Source organism: Haemaphysalis longicornis, unplaced genomic scaffold (assembly GCF_048455015.1).
Source record: "Haemaphysalis longicornis isolate Haplotype H1 unplaced genomic scaffold, Haemaphysalis longicornis Haplotype H1 scaffold_1, whole genome shotgun sequence".
Lineage (NCBI taxonomy): Eukaryota > Metazoa > Arthropoda > Arachnida > Ixodida > Ixodidae > Haemaphysalis > Haemaphysalis longicornis.
In genome coordinates this window covers 420,129,319-420,152,852 of record NW_027526203.1, presented here as the reverse complement: position 1 = coordinate 420,152,852, position 23,534 = coordinate 420,129,319, and the positions used below count along the sequence as shown (strand labels likewise).

The 23,534-nt window shown below is 49.4% G+C and overlaps 2 protein-coding genes across 3 annotated transcripts in view; one reads left to right on the top strand and one right to left on the bottom strand.

Moving 5' to 3' along the window:
- LOC144155632 (uncharacterized) overlaps window positions 1-23,534 on the top strand; it is a 552,497-nt gene that overhangs the window by 362,969 nt on the left and 165,994 nt on the right. The gene's annotated exons all lie outside the window — the stretch shown is intronic.
- Window positions 13,600-17,795, bottom strand: LOC144172753 (uncharacterized). Its single transcript, XM_077701362.1, has 2 exons — window positions 17,052-17,795; window positions 13,600-14,987 (listed from the first exon to the last, which is right to left on the bottom strand). The coding sequence occupies exons 1-2, from the start codon at window positions 17,510-17,512 to the stop codon at window positions 14,936-14,938; spliced, it is 513 nt and encodes a 170-aa protein (XP_077557488.1). The 5' UTR covers window positions 17,513-17,795; the 3' UTR covers window positions 13,600-14,935.

Here is a 23,534-nt window from a genome sequence, read left to right as displayed (position 1 = left end):
GTGAACGCGTACCAATAGAACATGCACCGGGACGTTGGTTTTTCATCGCCTCGCTCTATAGAATGCTTCGCGCTTTCAAGAGATATGGAGCCACGGAAGTTTTTGTTCTAGGACATCAACAATTCATCAAACCCATATATAAGCTTCGCTATAAGCAATTCCAACATATAGACCAACAGTTTTTACCTTTAAGCTAAAGAGCTTAAAGGCGTTAATCTAATTCATTTGATTGATTGTAGGGTTTAACACCTCGACGCAACGCAGGCGATGAGGCGCGCCGTAGGGGAGGGCTCCGGATTAATTTTGACCACCTGGGGATCTTTAACGTGCGCCGAAATCTCGTACAAACGGGCGTTTTTGCTTTTCGCCTCCATCAGAAAAGCGGCCGCCGCGGCCGGGAATCGAACCCGTGACCTCATGCTCAGCAGCACAGCGCCTTAGCCACTGAGCCACTGCGGCGGGTAAAGGTGCTAATTTATATGTTGGAGTGGCCTATACGTTAAAATTTGCTATCACCTATGGCAGATAACGTTCCAATAGCACCGTCAGATTGTAGTCTACGAAAGTGCCTGAGTAACGATCAGAACGGATACGGACCAAGAGAGTGGATACAGGGTACTGGGAAGACAATCCGTACAATACTACGCGAGTCAATTTTGACGATTACCTTCCAGACACTAGTTTGCACATATTACTCACTACCTTCAATACTAACTCAAGTGCGGCGCGCTCTCTTCGAAAAGTTTCGGCCGCTGCTGGATAGTTTGCATGATTCAGTTCACGCGTCCCGGTATGCCATTCCATGCGAAATGCTATTTGTTGGCTGCCGCCTGTGCTGCCACACCTGTGCCGCTCACTGCTCGCGCTCTCTCTTCGCAGGTAAGTCGCTCAGCCGGGGACGTGCGTGCCCGGGGCCCGGTGGCGCATGCGTGCTCCCATCAGCCAGCGGCGGGGGCTGCTCTCGGACCGAAACCACGCCGGTCTGCAGGCAGGCTGCTGCTGCCCGCGACGGACACGTCGCTCTCGGCTCGCGCACGCCAGCCTAATTGGATTCTCGCGCGAGCTTGGCGTCAACAACTTAATTAAGCGCTCACTGAAGTCAGCGCGGGCCGCGATGAGTGTTCGCCTTCTCGGCTGCTGTGTCCGTGAATGTTATACGGGCCTGAACACTGGTTCGCACGTCGGCCGCACCCCCCTCGCGACAGCCCCGCGCGTAACGTCACTGAGACCCCGCGCGGTTCTCCTCGGGACGGATAAACTGCAGGCGGTGGACGTTGATGGCCATCAGCCCGGCTGTGCATCCCTCCCGGCACCCTCGCCGAGTGGACCTGCGGCGAGGGTTTCGCGCACTGATGTCGGCTTCTGACATCCGCTGGCTTCCCTGACATGGCGGCGCAAGCGTGCCCCTTTCAACACTTCTTTGCCATCGCCCATAAATTGGCCATGATATTTCGCTGGGCGTGTTTGTTCTGAAAGATTAAAACGTAGCGCGGTCGCCTCGTTTATAAACGCATTCCTTTCGGCGTCGCTCGCACGCGCTGGGTTTGCGAGTCCGTCTCTTTAGATGTGTATAAATAGTGGATTGGAATCTTCACGCGGATCGGGCAGGCCGTGCTTGGTTGTCACCAAGAGGGCCAACCTGGCTTCTCTCTCTTTGGGATTGCCGGAACATAAAAGAGGCGCCGGGGCCGCCGTCGCACACGCGAAATACGGCACTCGCTGTCCGCACTCTGCACTGTTGGCGGATACCCCGCTCGGGGATCCGCAACTCGTCGTCCTCTACGCGCGCTTTGGGTTTGCGCCTAGGCATAGCTTTGGCTATGTCCCACCATTGGGTGATATATATGCCTTTTTGCTTCAGCGCTTGGCTGCTGTCGTCGCCTCCGAGATTTGGAGCGCGTCGCATAGTACGTATATTGTTTGGCACATTTTCTTTCTTTCTTTCTTTCTTTCTTTCTTTCTTTCTTTCTTTCTTTCTTTCTTTCTTTCTGTCTGTCTGTCTTTCTTTCTTTCATTTTTGTGACTCCTCGGCGTGGCGACTCCACCGTCGCTGAGTCGGCGCTTCGTGTGGTTCTCGGGTAAGTGAGCTTCGATCGGTTTTAGCTGCCTCCTTTTGTAAAAAGGACGACGAGCATACGAATAGAGCTAAAGGACTCCCTCGCGACATTGATGAAGGCGTTCCTCGAGGTCTTTTTTCTTCGCCTTCGCGGGCCTCTTTTGTTGCTCTTGTTGCGTACAAGCAGAACCTTTTATGGTGCCATCGTGTTGTCGCGTCGCCGGGCGCCATCGCTGGCGTTTGTGAAAAGCGCTGCTTTGTGTAAACAGCTGGGAGCGCCTGTTTCGTGGCGCCGCGTGCTGCTGCCGCTGGATGACAGTTATTTGCGCGCTGGAAATTTTGCCCGCGCGCCCTCTTTCCTTCGCCTGCCTTTCGGCCGCTGTATTTCCGGATTCCGCGGGTGATTAATAACGCGTTGTGCCGCTGAAACCCTGACGAGGCTTACGGAGTTTCGCTTTGTTCACGAAGTTGCGACGTGACGTCGCTTCTGTTGGAGGTTATGCACGCGTCCCTTGAGTATCGATGCCAGAAAGAAACAACAACAACAGAACAAGAACAACAACGAAAAACGCTGGGCTAAATAAATGTGTTGCCCGGAACTTCCAGTATACCACGGCCAGGCAAGGACTATGGTAAGTTGCAACCTTTCCTTACCCATCATTTTGAAAAGAAAATATTACGACACCACACTTGGAGGTTTTAGACGTTCTGCTAATGTTCTTAGAAGGCGCTATTCTAAGACGTTCTTCTAAGACGTTGTTATAATATTTGCTGCTTGGTTTAGCAATATGGCAGGTATTTTATCTGAAGTATAACGCGTCCGAAACACAGCAGATCTCGAGTGCCGCGAGGTACAACATTCATAGGTTTATTGCCATCTTTGCAAATGAAGCAGCGGCGGTAGCCGTGGTGTCTTCTGATGCATTACACATCCTTTCCGGGCACTGAAGACCGATGACATTGATAAAACAAACAAACAAACAAAGAAAAACGAATCACCTACCATTTGCTGGAATGCCGTTTGAAAGTTGCCCAGAATTCTGCTCAGCCACTCGGTTGCTAGCCTATGACCACGCCCCTTTTTGGGAGTTGGTGCGGCGAACCTGAGCAGGTTTACCCTTGGTAACGCAACAGGCTCGCAAAAGCGCGTTCTCTACCACAGGTCGCGCGCATCCAAGCGTGGTGACGTAACACTCCCTTCGCTCGGCGCCGACACCCTACTCTGTCTCCTGCCATTGCTTGGGCAAGCCGCTCAGTTATGACGAGGGGACACTAGCGAATTGCTGGCGTTGGACGCCACATACCGCTGGCGCCGGGAAGTTTCGCGGGGGGATAAGACTACATAGAAGAGGGTAGCACACCAGTCTGGCAACCCTGGTACGACAGCTGTTTGACTGGAACAACAATTGGGGCGATTCATGATATTCAGGAAATTCGCGGGAAGAGCTGGAAAAAATTCCCCGCATTTCCCCGAGGGGAAGAATGTGAAAGTGCGAATGCACGAGTTGAATTTGCGCGGTTCGGTAATGTTCGCGAAAGAGAGATCACACACACACACAACTACAAAGAAAGATGCATTTATTCACAGACACCTATTTGTGTTGTCGTTGTACTTGATTGCTAGAGCGGATCTCAGCTTTGAAATTTCGTGTCAGTACTCCTTTAAGCGGGTGCATTAGCCCTTCTCACGCCCGATTCCTGGCCAATCCCCCACGTGGGTATGTGCCATGTCAGCGGCCAGGCAGCGCGCGCCCATCTCCCCCCGTTGCCAAGGAAGACGAGGAGATTCCTGGCCAATCCCCCACGTGGGTATGTGATGCGTACATCGCCGGTGGACGCAGGTTCAGGGTCGCTTAAGAAGTGCATTGCACTTAATATTCCGTTGGTCTGTGGGCCACATTTTGGCGTCCCTAGAAGAACTCTGGGATGATTACACTGTCAGCTGCACAGCAGTTAGCAATTAATGTAGGGAAATACGTGCTATCACTATACTCCCCGTGTAACAAGTGTTCCTACGTTGATGTGCTCCAGGAACGAAAACTGAAAATAAGGGCAAGCACAACGGGTGTTTAAAAAAAAAACTGTTGGAAGGGCCGGTGCTTGGCGTGGAGTTAAAAACACTCCGGGCCGGGGTGACAGTACTCTGTATCAACGCAACCGTCGCGGGGTTCGACCAAGCTGTGCAACGCGTGCTTCAATTTGGATGGAGTCTTCAAAGGTTCAAGAAGAGACGCAGCTATTTTCTTTTCAGCGTTCTCGGTTATCGCGTTGTTCGTCCCAAGAAAAAACCTGCACTACAAGAAAACGTCGTGATTGCAGTGAAACCTCTACACTCTAAGAAGACGAGGAGTGCTGGGCACTCTGTCTAGGAGTAAAAACTTTTGTCCCATATTTCACTCCCTTTGGCAGCATTGGGCGACTCTTCCGAGGAGTAGCGCGTGGCGGCCAAACGAGAGGCGAAACACTCCTCGTGGGATTTACTTGCTGCTGTCGAAGCGGAGTACTTGAACCCTGTGTGGGAATTGCTATGCCATGTACAAGGCAGCGTTCCGCCACTCCCTTTAGGCGTGAATAAGCTCTATTGGTTTCGGCGTTCCCGGATACTGCAGACGGGTACTACTACTCTCTCTTGTAAAGCATCTCGTTACGCCTCAAGAGCGTTCTGCTATTCCCCGCGAGACAGCGTGTTTTCGCTCCGCCTGCTACTAGCCCCCGCCCCTCCCCCCCCCGCTTCCCCACGATGGTACTATAGGCAGTTACAAGCAAACAAAACAGGACAAGCCATTTTGAAACATGGAAAAGAAGAAAAAACAAGGTCAGACTTTATTTTTCAAAAAAATACCACAACAATCGGTTCATTCTGCAATTTCACACAAAAAGCAATTTATTTTGAATTAAAATATCACAGCATAAAAACGGTTCTTATTCCACATGCACACAGGAGACGTAACGCCTTTTGAGGATACATCCAAGAAAAATTCACAAATAAAAATGCAGCAAAGCAATTGATAACACTGAAATAAAACATTAAATTAAGACAATAAAAATGACATTAACACCCACAAATAAAAAGGTACTGGCATTAGCACGAAAACGTCAGTAGAAATACAGCAGTGGGAGAATAGTTAACAGTATTAACATAAAACAAAGTGGCCTTAGTACATCAGTGAGTGCTTCAGATGGACTGGAAAGCCAGCTCTTATTCAGGACACATCAAAAACATTTACAAATAAATTTTTCGAAACAAAAATCTTGGACTAAAACTATTCAGCGTGGATTACTATTAGCGCATTACAAGGTACAATCAACACAAAGATACAAAGCCACTGACACAGGAACTTTGCAACAGATATATGTTGGTGAGACAATAGGAAACCACCGGAAACATTCCCATTGGGTTTTTTAGGCGGGTGGCTCTCAAATGAGGATGCGCTAGTAAGATTTAAAAAAGGCATAACTTGGTATTAAAAACAAACACGTTCGAGCTGAATGCTTCATAATGTTGGTGGCGGCCTTCAGAACAGTACCGACCAGGGCACCGTGCTTGAGCCGAAGTAACGTCTACAGAAGCAAGAAGGTGCGCTTCGCCTTTGAAAACACAGACAGCAGCAATGGGAATTCATCCACGATGTCCAAGGATGTGAGGAGAAGTGTCTTGAATGCGACGGCCACTCCTGCTGACGCCTCTGGGATCACGTTCTCTCTCAGGAAAAAAAAAAAATCTTCGGGCAAGTACCGTCTTCCCGTGGTTCCTACATAGGAAGAAAGAGGAGGACAGCAAAGATAAGTTCTACAATGAAAAAAAAAAATTGACGAGTTTGACGACGTGATAGATTAGTTTTTGCGCCGAGAGAACGCATTGAACCCGTATTGGAATGCAATACTGCTTGGCGCAGTCACAAGTCTACATGCGATTGTGCGGTGACCTTGGATGCAGCCACGCTCATTGTGCCACTTGGCCAATGTCATGTCAGACAGCGCGCCCTACAGCTGTCTGCCTACGCAATGCGCCCCAAACCCATTAGTGCTTACGTGTCCGTAGCTTCTATTGTTTACCCCGCTATCGTTCCCGGTATAAAAACATTTAACAAAATTTAAGTAAAGAGAACTCTTTTTGTAACGTTATAATCCCTGATTAATTTGCATAGGATTTTGCCCTCAGCCGTCTGCAACGTACGGCCCATTATACGTTCATAAGTACAGCGTGTAAAAGTTGCTATGGGTCATATAGCTACTGTTTTCTTCATTCTCGAGTACGCTTCGTTGCATGCACGCTGCAGATCGCAACATCTGATGAGAACCAATAGGCTCGTTATTGAACGATCAGAACGCTCGAACATTAAACCACACGCAGCGACGGCGACAACCGACGCGAAAAAAGTACCGTAATGGGTACAACAAACACTATGGGCGACAGCGACAAACGAAAAAAAAAATAATGCATTGCTGCCAATGCCATTCGTCGTCGTTGCTGCCGCTCGCTCGTGGGCTGCTTCTGGCCGGTATAAGCCCGCGACGGCGACGGCCCGTCGTCTGCCGCAGTTGCCGCCGTCAGCGGCCTGTGTAAAAAAATTTTGTCTGTGTCGCCCACAATACCTGTTTGCCGTACCCAATGAGTGAGTTTTCTCGCGTCGCTCATCGGCTTAGACGCATGTAGTTACCCCTTAACAGTGCGGGGCGTACGCCCCGAAAAGTCCCATCTCCGGCCATCCTGCCCTCAATCAAAACGCAAAAAACCTAAACCCTGTCAGGACAGCATTTCAGTCTGCTGCTGTACGCGCGGCGGTCACTAAAATTATTGTAATTTTAGTGACTGCCACGCGCTAGACGCGCTCCTATCCCTCAGCCTATTGTACGAAATTCTTTGCAGCCAGGCAGGTCGCCACAGCTACTGCACGGCAGCCACTCTAACCCTAGCCGCCGAGCTAAGAGTACAAATCAAAACGCAAAAAACCTATCTGGACAGGATTTCAGTCTGCTGCAGTACGCGCGGCGGTAACTAAAATCATTGTAATTTTAGTGACTGCCAAGCGCTAGACGCGCTCCTATTACTCAGCCTATTGTACGAAATTATTTGGAGCCGCGCAGGTAGCCAGCCACAGCTACTGCACGGCAGCCACTCTAACCCTAGCCGCCGAGCTAATAGTACAAATCAAAACGCAAGAAACCTGTCTGGACAGGATTTCAGTCTGCTGCAGTACGCGCGGCGGTAACTAAAATCATTGTAACTTTAGTGACTTCTACGCGCTAGACGCGCTCCTATCACTCAGCCTATTGTACGAAATTCTTTGGAGCCGCGCAGGTAGCCACAGCTACTGCACGGCAGCAACTCTAACCCTAGCCGCCGAGTTAAGAATACAGGGTAGCGCTGCGACTACTCGCCCGACCGTGCTTCTTACCTGCGAAAACATTCGGCTAGGATACCAACACTTCACGAATCAAAGGGATTGAAACGGTGCAAGACTCGACGCTGTTTGCACACGGGTACAAAAGCCGCCCTTCAAATCTAAGCAACGGTCAAAATGAGTGACGAAAACATTAGGGTTAGTCGCTTCTGCGGACCGAAGCTAGAGAGCAACTCTCCTTCGCTAAATACACAAGATAAGAATACCAGGTTAACTAATGGCTTACCTTTACTTCCCGCAAGCATTTCTTCGTCCGGTAGATAAATCCATGGTCGTCATCCCAAGATCCCAAGCTTAAGGCGCGAAGCCTGCAAAGGCAGCGACTGCACACCTGCTGGTCCGGCGGCTTGCGCGCGCATTGCTACACGGTGCATATAGTTCCGGTATCGTCCTCTGCGCCGCCGCAGCTGTGATGTCCGTCCGAAATAAAAACTAGTTCCACGCATGCACGCCCGCACGAACGAACTAATATACGGCTTGCTTACGTGTTCGTGATCTAACGCTGACGCACAGGCATGCAAGCAGTTAGCGAGCACGCGTCACACTGCGTTCAAGCAAGTATGACGATAAGGGCAGGTCAAACTTCCCATGTTGAGCAAGCCGTCTCCGAAGCTTCGGATAATTCTCGTGCCGAGAATGCTGGCGCCGAGAAGGCGAAAACGAAAACAGACACCGAGGGGCAAGCCCGGAGCACGAAACACCTGAAACCGCCACCGTCGCGGCGAACGCGGCCGGATGTTTATACCAACGAGTGAGAGCTTTGGAGTCTTGCCTGGGGCGTGTCACGTGTGTGTGCTGTTCGCCGAGGAGAGTCGCCCCACGCCTGCGCACCGCGTGAGACGTTTTCTCCCCGTGCTCTTCTGTCCTGATCCACTGTAACCTCAGTTTTCTCAATAATGATACCTTTAATTCTCAAAACCTAGTTTCTCCTATTCGATGCGAGCACGCGTCGTACTGTGTTCAAGCAAGCATGACGATAAGGGCAGGTCGAACTTCCCATGTTGGATGAAGCGTCTGTTTGAAAGTCCACTTCGTGCGTAGCACATGGTTTACAAAGCGCAGCCCTGTGTTCCGCGCTGGCGGGACATCACGGTCTGGCGCGATCAGTCGTCGCTCGCCCGGTTCTTGCGGGTGCACCGCCTGTGTCGGTTTTCACGATAGACGCGAAATCGCGTGGCGGAAAATCCGCCGTGGTAGTACGCCGTATCTTCGTCGGGCTGAGCTACGGAGACGCGGCGTCCACCGCCGCGCCGCCGCCGCTGGGATGCCCTCAGTGTAATCGGCGTAATCGCTGAAATCGGCGCGCAGTATTCTTTCCTCCGTGGTGCGCACCTTTTATGATGCATAGTCTGACAACTTTTTAAATGTCGATAACTAAGCCATTACAGAGGAAAAAACAAAACAAAGAAACAAAACCAAATCGAGACATGCGTTTTTTTTAGTTTTGTTAAGCTTGCTCCATTCATGTCACTGAACGCTGCGAGCAATCGTTACATGAATTCATATTCTTGCACGTTTAGAATGCGCGGCGGAAGTACTCGGGCGCTTTTTACACAACTGCTTTATATAATATATACGTATGCAAATAAAACATCGCTGATGAGTTGGTGTGCGTAAATGGTAGGAGTGCCTCTCCGTGCTTACTCCCACACTTGACAAGAATGAAATTGCAATTTTACTCTTCGTACTGGAGAGAGGAGACGATGTGCAGCTTCACTCTTCACTGGTGCGGGAGCGGAACTGGGGCTGCACTCCACCGCGCACGAGAAGAGTACGCTGTCAGTTTTGCTCTTCCTCCTCATGGGAGCGAACAATACATCCAACTCCCCGCAGCTTTCGAGGGGAGCGCGCCAACGCTTGCAGGAGTACAATGACTGTTGGACTCTTCAACTACTCCCCCGATTTCTTAGAGTGTATGGGCAGCGCAAGCAGATGCGTGCTACAAAGGTGCAAATTTTGATACTTAACTCATCTTGGGCGCCTAGTCAGGGATGAGAGAAGACGGAAAAACGAAAATTAACATATCTTGTTGTGATTCAGTTGCAGTCGTAGGCGGCAGCGATTCCCACGCACGTTTGCATTTTAAAGGGTGGGATCAGAACTCAAGCGTTGGAATGTCCCGGGCGCGCTAGGTTGAGGTGCGTGCAGCAGGGACGTAAACGCGATTCGGGGAGGAGGAAGGGGGGCGGATCATCCTCCTCAATACGGAGAGAGGGGACGCTAAAGGAGAGAGAGAAAAAAAGCGAGAAACCACAAAAACACGAAAAACAAAGAATCAGTACAGCGTTAAAGGTAAAATTATCCAGAAGCTCTGGGCGCACTCTACATAATCTTACGATTATTATTATTTTTTTTTCCAGTGACATCGCTAAATGGCCGATCTTCGCTCGCGGTTAGACAAGACATCGAATTACCGTGAGGCTGCTGTTGCGACAGAAACAATTATTGGTAGTCGTTTAATGATAGTTTGAGTTACCTGCTTTGCTTACACCCCCCCCCCCCTCGCGCAGAGCTCGAAAAGTTCGCGGGGGGGCGTGGTGCGGAGGTGGTGGCCCCATTTTCCGCTAACAGGACGAAGCTAGCTGCATGTTTCCAACACGGTGTACGAGTGCACATCCCAAACATGTCATGAGCAGGTCGATTTCTTTCCCTGGAAGCTACGGTGCGAGCACAAGTGCTTTGTGTATACTCGTTTAATATTATTTGTGATTCCTTTTCTTGACTGTCCAAGTCTCTCCATGCAACGGAGCGCATATCGTAAATCCAAGCTATTCTAAGTACAGTCATGGACAAATGAAATGCGAACACAAAAATATGAACCGGAACATCAGAAATTGAAGAATACCGTTCGTTGAGGGGAAATAATGACGGACTATTGGTGTAAATGAAAACTCACAGTCCCCAACTTTGTTACTGTAATAAAGCCACGCGTCACTTGGACCTGCATGGAAAGAGGTCGCGCTATTTCAGTGTTCCTATTTTTGTGATCGCGTTTCGCTTGTCCATGACTGTACTTACGAACTTGGCGGCCGCTCGGGCAGCCATAGTTATCCGAGCCGTCTGCCTCTAAATTGTCCCCGTATCCTGTTTCGTCGACATTTAGCGACCTGGCGACTATAAAGTCCCGTCCTATGGAGCGTTTTACCTTACTTTTTACCGGAGCACGTTTTAATTGAGCGTGCCTCGCGTGCAAGCTTCAGAAGGCTACGACGCAACTGCCCAAGCGCTCCACATAGAGGCATCGTGACTCGGCAAAACCCTTCAGCTCCAATGTTGTCTGCCACTACTTGACTTATTTCGGCGGCTGTATAGACGCGCGGTGTCTATGATGCGTGAGGTTGCAAGCACCAGGCGTCACAGTTGATGAAAACAACACGTCATGCCTCAGACAGCCATCGAGATTTTGGCATTGTTCGATGGGAAGAGCGATGAGGTTCGAAGAGTAGCCATAAGCTTCTGCTGCTGCTTAATTACAAGAATCACATGAATGGCGGGAAAAAACGCAGGATACACTCGATACTCGGCACTTTGTGTCCCACGCGCAAAAAAGACCCCGTTTATTCCATTTAATTTGTCTTGGGTATTGAAGACCAAAAAAAAAAAAAAAAAGAAAAGGCTTATTATTAAGTTTGTATGCCTTGAACGCTTCCTCGTGCTACCCGGATGGATGTCTCTCGTGCGTTTCCTTCCGCGTATCTTTTGGTTTTTATTGAAGGCACCCGACGCCCGTACAGCTCCTTCCCATTGTTTGCTTCGCGTGGAATCCGACGAGTGGTCCTCGGCGTGTTCTATTTGCGCGGAGGTCTCGCCGACGGGTCTCGGCTCGTTGCTCGAGCACCGACAGCACTCGGCGGGCTGCGGCCACTCGTGGGCAGGCCGGGGCTGGAAATTCGAAGGGCTGATAAGGCCGATTCTGAGGCTCCGGTCATTGAGACGGCCAGCGTATGGGGCAGCTGTGCTCGCCAATTGAACGGTCGCGGCCCACGAAGCAATTGGTGGCCCTGCGCAGGCTTGAAACTTTTCCGCACGCAATAGAAACTCGGAGAAAAAAAAAGCATTGCTGAAGGCATACCCGAAAGGAAACGAAATAAGCGTGAAGCGATCGATGGAAGGAGGACATACTTCCCGATTCGGAACACTTTGAGCGGATCTCTACCCTTGCGCTTTTGTTGGTTCTGCTGTCCTCTCTTCCTGCAGCACAGAGCGATGGTGTTGGAAACGTCATGACTTGCCCGGATACTAACGACAAATGGAATCACGCGGTGCATTTTAGTTACTAGCAGCGAAAAGCTTATGGTAGAACTTAGTGTAACGGGCACTAAAAAAATCATGAGCCTTACGGCGGATGAGCAGCGATGCGTAAGTCCGGACTACATGTTTCCTCCCCGGTACGACAACAGATAAGTGAAATTCAAAAGGGAGAACGACAGTTGTCTTGACCAAGGGGCCGCCGCCTCTAGGAGCCGGAGAAGACTAGGCATGGTAGCACGTGGAACGTCAAATACAGGGCGGCGCTAGTTTTATCTTTTGTTAAATTATTGTTGAGGAACCGGACCAGGACGAGCTTGGGACTCTTTATTCCACGTCGACCTCTCTAACCAATGATGCTGATAGTCCCAAGCTCGTCGTCGCCTTCGTCACTCAACATACTCCCTCTGCGATAATGGTTCTTGCGCAAACATGCAGGGAACCCGTTGAGGAAACACCACAAAAATAAATGACGCCAATTCAGCATTCTGGTTGTGATCCTTTCATCCGGTCGGTCTCAGCTCGGCAGCCACTTCCTTTTCCACCGGTGCTTTGATGAGTGATGTACCGTCCTTGTCCCGGCTCTGTTTAGCCCTGGCAAGGAAAGTTCAACAAAGCTCAGTTCCGGGGTGGGAATTAAATAGCGGGCGATCTTGGGTCGAGGTGCTTTGCAACGTTGGACTGACTGGATTTCCGCACGAATAGGTCGCCGTTTACGTCGCTAGGAGTGAACAGCAGCCGGCATCCCTCTCCTTCGGGAGAATGGGCGTCCTGTTCGTTGTTGGGATTCAGCTTCACCTTCTGCAGCTCAAGTCGAGCAGTCCTATGTTGTCCTCTCGCCCTGCGCCCAAGTAGCTCTGTCGTGCGACGCTTTGGCCTGGTGTTGACGATGGCACCTTTCGAACCCAGAGGAGCCAGAACTGAATGCTCTTTCTTTCCAGTCACATGCTCGAGGGGGTCTGTTCGTGGTCCACCAGGCTCTTAATTTCGCTGTGGTATGAACTCGCACCGCGGCTGCGGCGTGACACAAGATGCCGAATTGATGGCGCATACAGCGAGCTCCGAGGTTGCCTCTGGTGTTTCTACACTCGACGATTCGTGGGCGGGGACTGCAGCCTTACGGAAGGAAACTCGAGAGGTCAGTAGCAGGCTCCGTGACGTTTGGAAGGAGGCAACTTTAACAACGGTTTTACGAATTCTCCATGAAGAGTTTCCTTTCCTTTCTTGAGGACCTGTAGTCACTGTGCTGACGTAGCCACCTTTAGATAATTTCTCTTGCAGCAGCCAATTAGTTCGAATGATCATTGCGAGGTATACGTCTGATTATCCATATTCTCTTGTGTAGTCTTTTAAGTCCAATAGGTTTCTGATCTGATTGTCAAGCGTTACAACACTGATCTGTTTTTGCGGTGCGGATTCATTAAGGGATTTCAGCATACTTGGCTTTATAGATGGTTGTTCGAGTGCGTGGTCCGCCGCGTTGAAGAGGTCTGAAATCTGAACCTAAGGGCCTCTCTGAGCCGTAGCAGTTGGCCCACATCGTTGATGCCTCCGGATTTCATATGGTCGGTGAGGAGCGTCGAGCAGCCGGCCATGGCGGGAGCCATCCAAGGGCAAGGCCTTCGGGATCACACGATCAAGAAGTTTCCCAGGCAGGAGATCCCCAGGCCTCGCGAGCCTTGAAGATGCGCTGCGCCGTCATGCAGTCTACTGGGCCGTTCCTCCCGGGTTTCACGGCATCCAATGTTGAGTAACTGGACCCGGGGCCATGGCACCGCTCAGAACGCTTTTATTCCACTTCGTCCTCTCTCACCGATGATGATGATGATGCCCTCAAAGTTTTTGGCACCTACCCACAAGGGGGGATTGGCCAGGGCTAACTCGTGACCTCGTTGAAACTCGTCTGGGCCTCAAAATACTAATTTATTTCAGGAAAGTCAGATGCCGCAACATGAAATTTTCGTATGATTAAAACCCGAACTACCAGATTAATCAGTACCCTTAAGCAATTCAAACGACCTGAAGCATAAAGAAAAGCTCGAATACAACTAAATATATTCTTTTTTGCATACCCCATAACATAAGTGTAACCGGTAAGTCAACCCGAAACGCTCAATTGGGGCCTTCAGTTGTCCAGCTGCCGAGAAGCGGCGACAGGCGAGAAAAAATTGTTCGATTGTTTGGGGGACCTGGCACCGCACAAATAGTTCCGTAGGTGAAAGCCCTGTTCTAAACGGATAGAAATTTAGCCTTGGAATCCTGCAGCTCAGCTCGGTGAAGGTCACTTCGCATTAGCGAGAACCACAAAAAGGAACATTCCACCCGAACTTTAAATGTTGGTACTCTTCAAATGATAGGAGTGCATCTCAACGAATAGCGTCTAAATGATAATATCGTCTTAATCTAGAAGATGCAAAGAGAGCCAGATTAGATATGCCGAATTGAACAGGAGCTGTGACAGCTAAATGGTCCGCTAGCTCGTTGCCCCTGATGTCCGTATGGCCAGGGGACCATTTCGCTGACGGACCATTTCGCGACCCAAGCCGAACGTACCTCCTTCATGTGTTTTGGAACAAACAACAATAATGCTCATAGTCCCAACCTCGTCGTCGTCTTCATTACTCAAGAATTATATCTTACCTTACTGGTCGGCCTGTTCTCGCAACAAAAGGAGGGCGGCCTGTAACAGGCATCGAACCAATGTCAACCGCCATGACCGGCTGCGTTGTTTTATATCCTCAGGCATCGAATGTTTTAAGCGAAACTCAGCCCTTTTAAAATTTTTTGCATGCCTTTGTCAGTTGACTTTTGCAGTGCGGGAGTTCGGAAATAAGATTCACGTGGAGCCGGTGACGATATTTCTTAAAACAAATGACAAAACTTTTATGCACTATGCTATTCTAAGCCGCTCTGAGTACCACACCCTTTGCGTTAATAGCGGCTTTCTAAATTTTAGTTTAACGTGCGCGAAATTGGGACGCATCGGGGTTTTCGTTATTTGCCCCCATCATGAAAACAGCCGCCGCGGCCAGGACCGAACCAGCGTCAGAGTGCTCAGTAGCGCAACATTGTTGGGTCACATGTAGTAAAGTTGCCAAACCCATAATTATACTAGCTTCCCGTTGTGACTTGCAATCATGAAGACACATTCGTTTCCCCTCATGTGGACACTTTTACTCAAGGCTGTTCGTCCGTTTTACGTCAGCGCCCACGAAGTCAAGGAAGTTCACGGAGAAGCAGGGGGCGGGGATCCGGGGATCTCAGCGTTCATGAAGAAGCTGAAATGAGCAGATAACGACTCTTAAGAGGCTGTTCGGGCTCAACATTGTTCTCTCCATGAATATAACCAAATGCGCGCGCATGCAGCAGATTATTCACGAGCCCGATAATTCTGTACAATCAACGGCGTGGGCAAATTGTCGTGTTATCGCACAAGGCAGGGGCGCCGGCATAATCTGGCTTAACCGAAAAGAAATTCTCATGATCGAATTCAGAGAAAGGCTTTTAGTCTCAAACTTCTCAAACGCAATGGCTCCTCCCCTAGTAGCCTAATGACAGGGTTAATCAAACGCCCCCCCCCCCCCCCTTTGCAAGCATTCGCAAGGATATTCCGTGTTTAAAATTTCTTTGTAAAATTTTTACTTGATTTATTTTATGAATATTTTATGACTTTATGGCAGCAGCCATCCTTCCTTCAGCCATTAGACACAAAACGGACAAGAAACACACCTAACCATGCACTGCGGCAAATTTTCATTAAAGCTAATTATTTAAAGTACAGCGTTTTTCTTCAAACAATTTATGATTGGAATTCCTTACCAGAATCAATTGTGCAACCTAAGGTTTTTACGAAGGCTAAGGAGGATTACCTACAATGTTTGCTACATTCGGTCCTTGGTTTTGCGGTTTGGCAATGCCATGTGTATTTTAGTTTGATGATTAAGGGTTCGGCATTTGTATGGTGCATGTTCGATTTTTAGATTGTTGTCTTTATTAGTTTTTTAAGGTCTTTTTCTCGGTTGATTTTGTTTTACTATGTGCAAAATTGCTATTTCTTATACTGCCTTCCTTGCTTGGGCCACACCCTGGCTAGAAATATTTTGATAAATAAATAAATAAATAAATAAATAAATAAATAAATAAATAAATAAATAAATAAATAAGTAAATAAATAAATAAATAAATAAATAAATAAATAAATAAATAAATAAATAAATAAATAAATAAATAAATAAATAAATAAATAAATAAGCTCATGACCATTGTTAAAAGGAACCTGCAATACTTCTTTCAAATCTTAAATGCTTGCAGAATGCAGTGAACCAACAAGTGTAGTATTTGAATTAAGGGGCCGAAAAATACCTAAGCCAGAAATTACTCCTCTACGCATCAGATAACTTAAAAACTTCGTCAAAGGATTTTTCTCTCTTTCCCGATATTGGCGTTCTTGGACGGCTGGAATTACGTCATCACAGTGGTGTAGCGGCTACTGGCCGGCTTTCCTTCAATTGCAGCAATGAACGCATTCGATGGCCATTTTAAAAAGAAACGCACAAAAGAAAAGTAGAAACGGACGGTGTATATATCTGCGGCGACGAGCAAATAACGCGCTGCCGCTCCGTGCTGGCGACAACTGAAGCGTTCGCAGTGCTTCCAGACGGGAATGAAATAGTGAAATCGTTTATCGGAAGGGATACGTTTGCTGACAGTTTCCAAGCAGTTATGTTCTAGGTTACGTCTAATCTCACAAAAGCCGTGAGAATTACCTCCGAGGAAATTCGGCCTGTTTCCATAAAAGCTGGCTGGCCTAAAAGTTGCTGAATAATATTACGTCGCAACGTAACCTAACATAACATAACCTCACCGAAGCTAGCGTAAGCTAACCGAACCCGTCATAACCTACCCAAATTCAGCCGAACTGCAACAAACCTAATCTAACCAGTCCAACGACACAGAGCACAACCTTTATTAAACGTAATTCAACCCACTCTAGAAGCCCTGTGGGTCGATCTCTTGATGTAGTAGAAGCAGGAGTAAAAAAAAAGTATTTACAAAATCACGATGACTGAAAAACTCTGTGAAAGCTAAAAAAAAAAACATCATAATGTCGGACTCGAACCTGAGCCTCCTCGTTTAAATCCAAGTATTCTACCACAGCTCTACAAGGGCAGCTGCAAACGCGGCGTTTTAAGGAATATGTATCCCATAGAACCCCAGGTAGCCGGCTTAGCCAATGAGAGGCGACTCCCGTGAGAAATGTCTGACGGTAATTCTACCGGTTGCCGGGATAATAAACACTACATATGTTCTATGCGGCGGATGCAAAAGAAGAGACGGCTTACTTCCGCAGCAAGTCCTGGTCGAAAGGGTTGTTGTCGTTTTCGTTGGCCATGAGCATGTTGTTGAGGGTGCCTGGGCTCCACGGGATGAGCGGCGGCGGGGCGTCCACCATCAAGGCTGATGGGTCGTGCGGCGGCGTCCAGTAGCTGTCGGCTGGCCACGCGTCCGGCGTACTGGTGTCCCCCTCGACCAAAGCCCAGGCCCGCTCCGCCTTGCGGCGCTCCTTATCAAGCGCCATCTGTAGATGGACATTCTCGTCCACCAGGGTGAGCAAATCGTTCTTCACGTTGTGCTGCACGACGACCATGTCAGAGAGATGGTCCTCGAGCTCGACGAGCCGACGTGCGAACGTCATGACCACGTCTGCCCACGCCCGGCGCGGGTCATCCTGGCGGGGGGGCACCGCTGCAGGAACTTCCGCACTCAGCCGGGACCGCCGCGGCAGGCTATCTGTCTTGCTCATAGCTGGGGAACGGGAGCACCGCGCATTGCGTGACCTTCGCAGCTACTCAAACGGGTCTTTCACCTTTTCCGAGCGAGGCGCGCATGCCTCGGCTAGTTTCTTCTTCTTTCGTGTCCACCACATGACGCATAGCCGCTGCACTTTGAGGTGATTCCATGGTCCGGCGTCACCACAACGCTTTCATTTGACCAATTCATGCAGCCAAGAATGCAATTTCGGCAAATGAAGGATTTGGGCATACGATTTGACTCACCAGTTCTGTCTGCGCTATGGCATCACGAAACGCAAGGAGGATTCACCACTGCGCAGTGCAACTGCGCAGATCACATTTTTGCGTCAGATGGTATGCACATTGCGGTCACCTGCAGAATCTATACTTTATGCGCGGCATGGATTGGCCACTCGAGTGCATCGAGGTGAACGTGAACCACAGGATTGCTTTAGAGTGTGGGAAACTGTAAGCCATGAGCTTGAAGGCCGTAACTGTCATAAACCAGAAGGTTTACAGTGCCCGAACGGCGGTCTGGACGGGTACCCTCCGAGCGCAAAAATAGCGGCTGCGCTGCAGTCAATGCGCAACTGAAAGCGCTGGCCGGCCGCGCGCCCACTGGTCGCTTTGCCAGAGGCCACGAAATGCCGCTGCTACCCGAAAAGTCCAACAGCGCTAACTATACTGTGAGTAGCGAAATGAAGTGTTTACTGCACATTCTACGTGAATTTCTACCCTACCTTCCAAGAACAGAAAAAAATTCCGTGGCTGAACGCAGCTAAATCAGGTTAATCGAAAGCTCGACACACGCGCACACAGTTGCACCGTAAGACAAAACAGACGCTGTTCGGTACATTCGATACTCTAGGCCCTTACTATTTCCGCCAATCCAGTCTCCGCCCCTCTCCCGTGGAAAGAACAAGCCATTAGACGCTTTCACTGCGAAATCTCACGATGCGCTGTCTTGACCTTGGCTCAGCTTGAAAGTCAGATTGACGCTACGAGGAACGAGCCGGTTTCTACGTTTGTACCTGGTGTAATAGAGCTTTTGCTCTAAAATTGAGGTCGATTCCGGCGAAATCCACGAAATAATTAAAGTCATTGCAGTGGCATATTTGGCTATGTAACTGCGCACCTGAAAGTAGTTCGCGGTAAATCGCCTAATAAACGAGCTCGTGGTTGGCTGAAATAGACGACTTCAGAAAATTTTAGGCCATGATTGAGGACTTTCGATCTTTTTTCCAAACGGCATTACGGCTGGGGCCTTCTTGCCATGGATACGTTCCAGATGCCACAAAGCAAGGGCGTATATCTGGGCCACACATAGCCATTTGGACACTCTGTTCACGCATTCTTCTGAAAAGGTGGAGCCGGCCCCTTTAGCCTGAAAAAGGCGAAAAGAGGGCAGTGTCCCTTTTGGTTTCCACGGTGCAAATTATTTCTAAGCGTTTTCTTCTTCGGCAGCTCGGTACTGAATCCGCAAGCAAAAGTTTCCTTTAACGACAGCCAGATTCTCGCGCTTGGCGTGAGCACTGGCTTACTATTCTTTGCACTCTTGTTCACTCCGAACCGGCGCAGCGGGAGTTCTTCAACGTGCCCCAGTGAAAAACGAAAAGAATACAGGCGTAGTATACGGCTGGAACAGTCTCTTTTTCCCACTCTTCCTCGCTGCCAATCGCTTTCTAAAACTCATCCAACCCTCCTCTCCGCCAAGTCTCCGAGAACAAAGCGGCTCCCATGGTGGGCCAGCCAGTGGGCAGGTGTCTGCGCACCCACTCTTCGTACCATTTCGGCTGATCTGTCTGTCTGCAGCGCTCTCCTTTCTCTGCACTCCGCAATAGAAATAATACTAGCAAGAAAAAGAACTCCCTCTCCGAGCACAGAAGAGCGCTTTCGGGGGAACTCGGCCTGCGTTTCAAAGCCTCCGCTCCTTAGCTCTTCGCTGAAGCAAGCCCGGCTTCTTTTATCTTCTTTTTCTCTAGGGGCTGTGCACTTTGGGCAGGGTACTCTAGCTCAGTGTGAACTGCGCCGAGACTCGCATGCTCATTACTGTGCGCCACCTGCTCTCGTTAACATGGCGCACCGAATTCGGCCCGGCTGCGCCAACCCGCTGCAGTTCAGCGAGGGAAAATTAGAAGTATGAAAAGAAGACAGCGGCGGCAGTAATAGGACTGGCTGCTACTGTCAGCATCCCACTGTCGTCACCAGCAGTGACTTTTGTCTCGTTGCTGTTAAGAGGACACCTAACCGACCGAGCTGTCTAGGTCAGAGCTCGCATTCGGGCTCTGCTGTCGCGCGAATGCGAGCTGAAGTGGCAAGCGCACCCATCACTCTCACGCGATATTCCGTTTGGAGATAGGTACAAGCCAGGCACTTGCGGTACGATGCCGAAAGTTTATTCATCACCTCCTGTATTAAGTGCGAATGCACTTTATAAGCGACTCTGAATTCCGTTGACCGCCGTCCGTCCACATAGCAACAGCTGCGGGTGCGCGCGCTCCTCGTCTTCCTTGGCAACGGGGGGAGATGGCACATACCCACGTGGGAGATTGGCCAGGAATCGTCTTTCTTGGCAAAGGGGGGAGATGGGCGCGCGCTGCCTGGCCGCTGACATGGCACATACCCACGTGGGGGATTGGCCAGGAATCGGGCGTGAGAAGGGCTAATGCACCCGCTTAAAGGAGTACTGACACGAAATTTCAAAGCTGAGATCCGCTCTAGCAATCAAGTACAACGACAACACAAATAGGTGTCTGTGCATGGCACATACACACGTGGGGGATTGGCCAGGAATCGGGCGTGAGAAGGGCTAATGCAACCGCTTAAAGGAGTACTGACACGAAATTTCAAAGCTGAGATCCGCTCTAGCAATCAAGTACAACGACAACACAAATAGGTGTCTGTGAATAAATGCATTTTTCTTTCTTTGTAGTTGTGTGTGTGTGTGTGTGATCTCTCTTTCGCGAACATTACCGAACCGCGCAAATTCAACTCCTGCATTCGCACTTTGACATTCTTCCCCTCGGGGAAATGCGGGGAATTTTTTTGCAATGCCAAACGCATCGCCCGCTACCCGAAGGGCGGGAGTGGTACGCCTGCAGGGCCCACATGTCCTAAGGTGGGGCCCCAAGCTTAACCGGAATCACGCGACCGTAACTGCAGTTGAAAGCGGCTTGTGCCTAGTTGCCAAGGCGACCGATGTTTGAGATCACCAAAGTAACGGCGCACTCGCCAGCGATAGAAAACTCCGGAACGGGGTGGAGCACGTTTCGCCAACGTTGCCGCTTTCCACAACGCGTCGCCCCAAGATAAACCGGACACGTGATTAAAGCACTGGGAAGGCTAGCGATTGGGGGAGAGTGGCTGAAGTAGAAGGAAATGGCTTGATTTGCCGCTCGGCGTTGATGCGTTTGGCATAAAAAAAATGCAGGAGGCGATGGGTTATTAAACGCGTTGATACGCCGCGCGTCGTCCCCGAACTGATCCAACACATACCACACCACATTTATTCGCGAAAAGAATGCGTAGAATCGTTCCAGGAGAGCATGTTACAGCAAAAAAAAAAAAGGGTCTTGCAAAAAAAGTTGCACTGGTGGGGCTTGAACCCCGGCCGTTCGCGTGAAAATCGTTGACGTTCCTACAGTTCCTCCAAACAATGGAAGGAGCGCTCGAAGTGAGCCAGCAGGGGGCGCTTGGTGCGTACAGGCTTCCACAGGGCATAGAGTTTCTTACAATATACACTAGAGAGGAATCTGGCGCTAGCGTCTACGCGGCTCACATCAAGGCCGTCTGTGTCGTCATGAATCGCCATTACATCATGGCGCTCGCCTTAGTTTGATCAGTGGCTTGGATTGCAACGTTTTAGTGACCGCATATTTGAACAAAGTGCCACAAAAACGCAAGAATAGTATACAGTTATGTCAGGGGAAAATAAAACAGGCTGTTTTAAAACTAAATAAAAAGGAAGTAAAGCTTATTTTTGCTGGAACGGTTGTGCCTGCTACCCTGCAGGCCAATGTGGTAGTTACGAACAATGTTAATATTTGCGGGGAAACTAATTAGAGACTCTTGCTTTAATAATTTTACCATTATTTCAAATAATAAGTTGTTTGAAGAGTTTGGAAAGTTTTTTGAGCGTGCCTATGAAAACGTTGCTTCGTGGTTAACCGGTGCACCGACCGCCAAAAGAAAACGTGGCGTTGAACAGTCGCGGATGATGACAAGATAGGACGGGTGCAGGCGCCCGTATCGGCCGTATCTTGTATTCGTCGAAGTAATTTTTTGTTATTTTTTTCGTCAGCTACAAATTTCGCGGCGGCATATTACCCGCTCAATCATACGTCCTTCGGCTGCGGCATGACCAAAGTCAGGTATGATCACGCGCTGCTTGCTGTTTCACCGAACACGGCTATCACAGAACAGGGAGGATTTCGGTTTCCTCGTAGCTCGTAGACGTGTTAATGCATAGTGAAGAAATTTTCATGCCAGGCCCAAGACAAAAGTGGAGGGTCTTCCAAAAAACCTCGACGACGACATGGATTACCAGGCGCAGTTTCCTCTCTAGTATACTTACTAAGAAACTCTATGTCCACAGGGGTGCGGAATCTCGCCATTTTCACCCACATCCACACTATAATCGTCATCGTCGTCATCGTCGTCGTAATAATAATAATAATAATAATAATAATAATAATAATAATAATAATAATAATAATAATAATAATAATAATATGTTTATGTTCACACGCCGTCAATTGAGTATGAAATGCTAACAAAGCAATTCTTTCTTCCTTTTTTTAATTCAATTTATTCAATGTCTAGTCTTCTCTACATGTATATTTATTATACACCCCGTTTCTCACACACAAGCCACCTTAGGCCCTTCCGTTTTCGCACAACTTTTCATTGTTATCCTTCATGAATATTTTAATAACAGTATCTGTGTACAACGAAGACAGTGCCACATGCCTTACTGCTTGGCGTTTTACCTGTGTGCATGCGTGCGTGCGTGCGTGTGCGTGCGTGCGTGCATGTGTGTGTGTGTGTGTGTGTGTGTGTGTGTGTGTGTGTGTGTGTGTGTGTGTGTGTGTGTGTGTGTGTGCCTGTGTGTGTGTGCGCCGTGTGCCTGTGTGTGTGTGTCGTGTGCGCGTGCGTGTGCGCGTGCGTGTGCGCGTGTACGTGTACGTGTGCGTGTACGTGTGCGTGCGTGCGTGCGTGCTTGTAAATTCTGGTGAACAACAGTGTGTAATTTTTGTTCTGTGTTCGCAACGCTATACCATTATTACATTACTTGTAAGGTGTTTGCATCGTACATCGCTTGTTTGTTTCCTCCATGCGCCAGCAACAAAGGCTGTTCGGAGGGCCTTTCTCGGATGGTCGTTCGGAGGGCCCTCCGAACGTTAATAAACGATTGATTGATTGATTGATTGATTGATTGATTGATTGATTGATTGATTGATTGATTGATTGATTGATTGACATTCCTTGAGAATTTGCACGTAGCCAGGGGTGTTTTCAGGGCCCCTGCTTCGTTCTTTAGAGCTCCGTCGCAGCGCGTACGACGAGCCTCCGTGTGATTCAGTTAGCGCAGCGCTCTGCACCTCGACACAGCCCCGAGACAAGGAGAGGAACCGGTGGCGCGCACTCGTTATGGCCGCACAAATGGGGCCGCTCCCGTGTGCGCGCCTTGTTTTTGTGACGCGTGGCAAACGTCGCGGGCTTTTAATTACCTACAGTTCGGCGACTAGCGCAGCCGCTCTGATCTTTGGCCGCGTGCGCGCGCGTCTCGCGGCGCGTCGCTTCACCCGCGGGCCATAATAAATGCACATTTATTACGTCTGTCTGCTGGATCGCCTTCCCGCGCGTTCCCGCTTACACTCTTTCTCGTGCGCGCGACCGGACGGGCGGCTGTTTCCGCGTTTTATGTCGAGTTCAAGCGCCCGCTGTTCGAGCTGGTGTCGCATCGTTGAGTTGCGCGGTGAATTTTGCGTCCTCGGATATGCTCCCCGGCCGTCGGGAATTATTCAGCAGGTG

Excerpts from the sequence above, each read along its gene's own strand:
- LOC144172753 (XM_077701362.1), bottom strand. The coding sequence starts at position 17,512 with ATGAGCAAGACAGATAGCCTGCCGCGGCGGTCCCGGCTGAGTGCGGAA. Across the intron at positions 14,988-17,051 it reads GACCAGGACTTGCTGCGGAA|CTTCTTCATGAACGCTGAGA; the intron begins GTAAGCCGTCTC and ends TGCTCATTTCAG.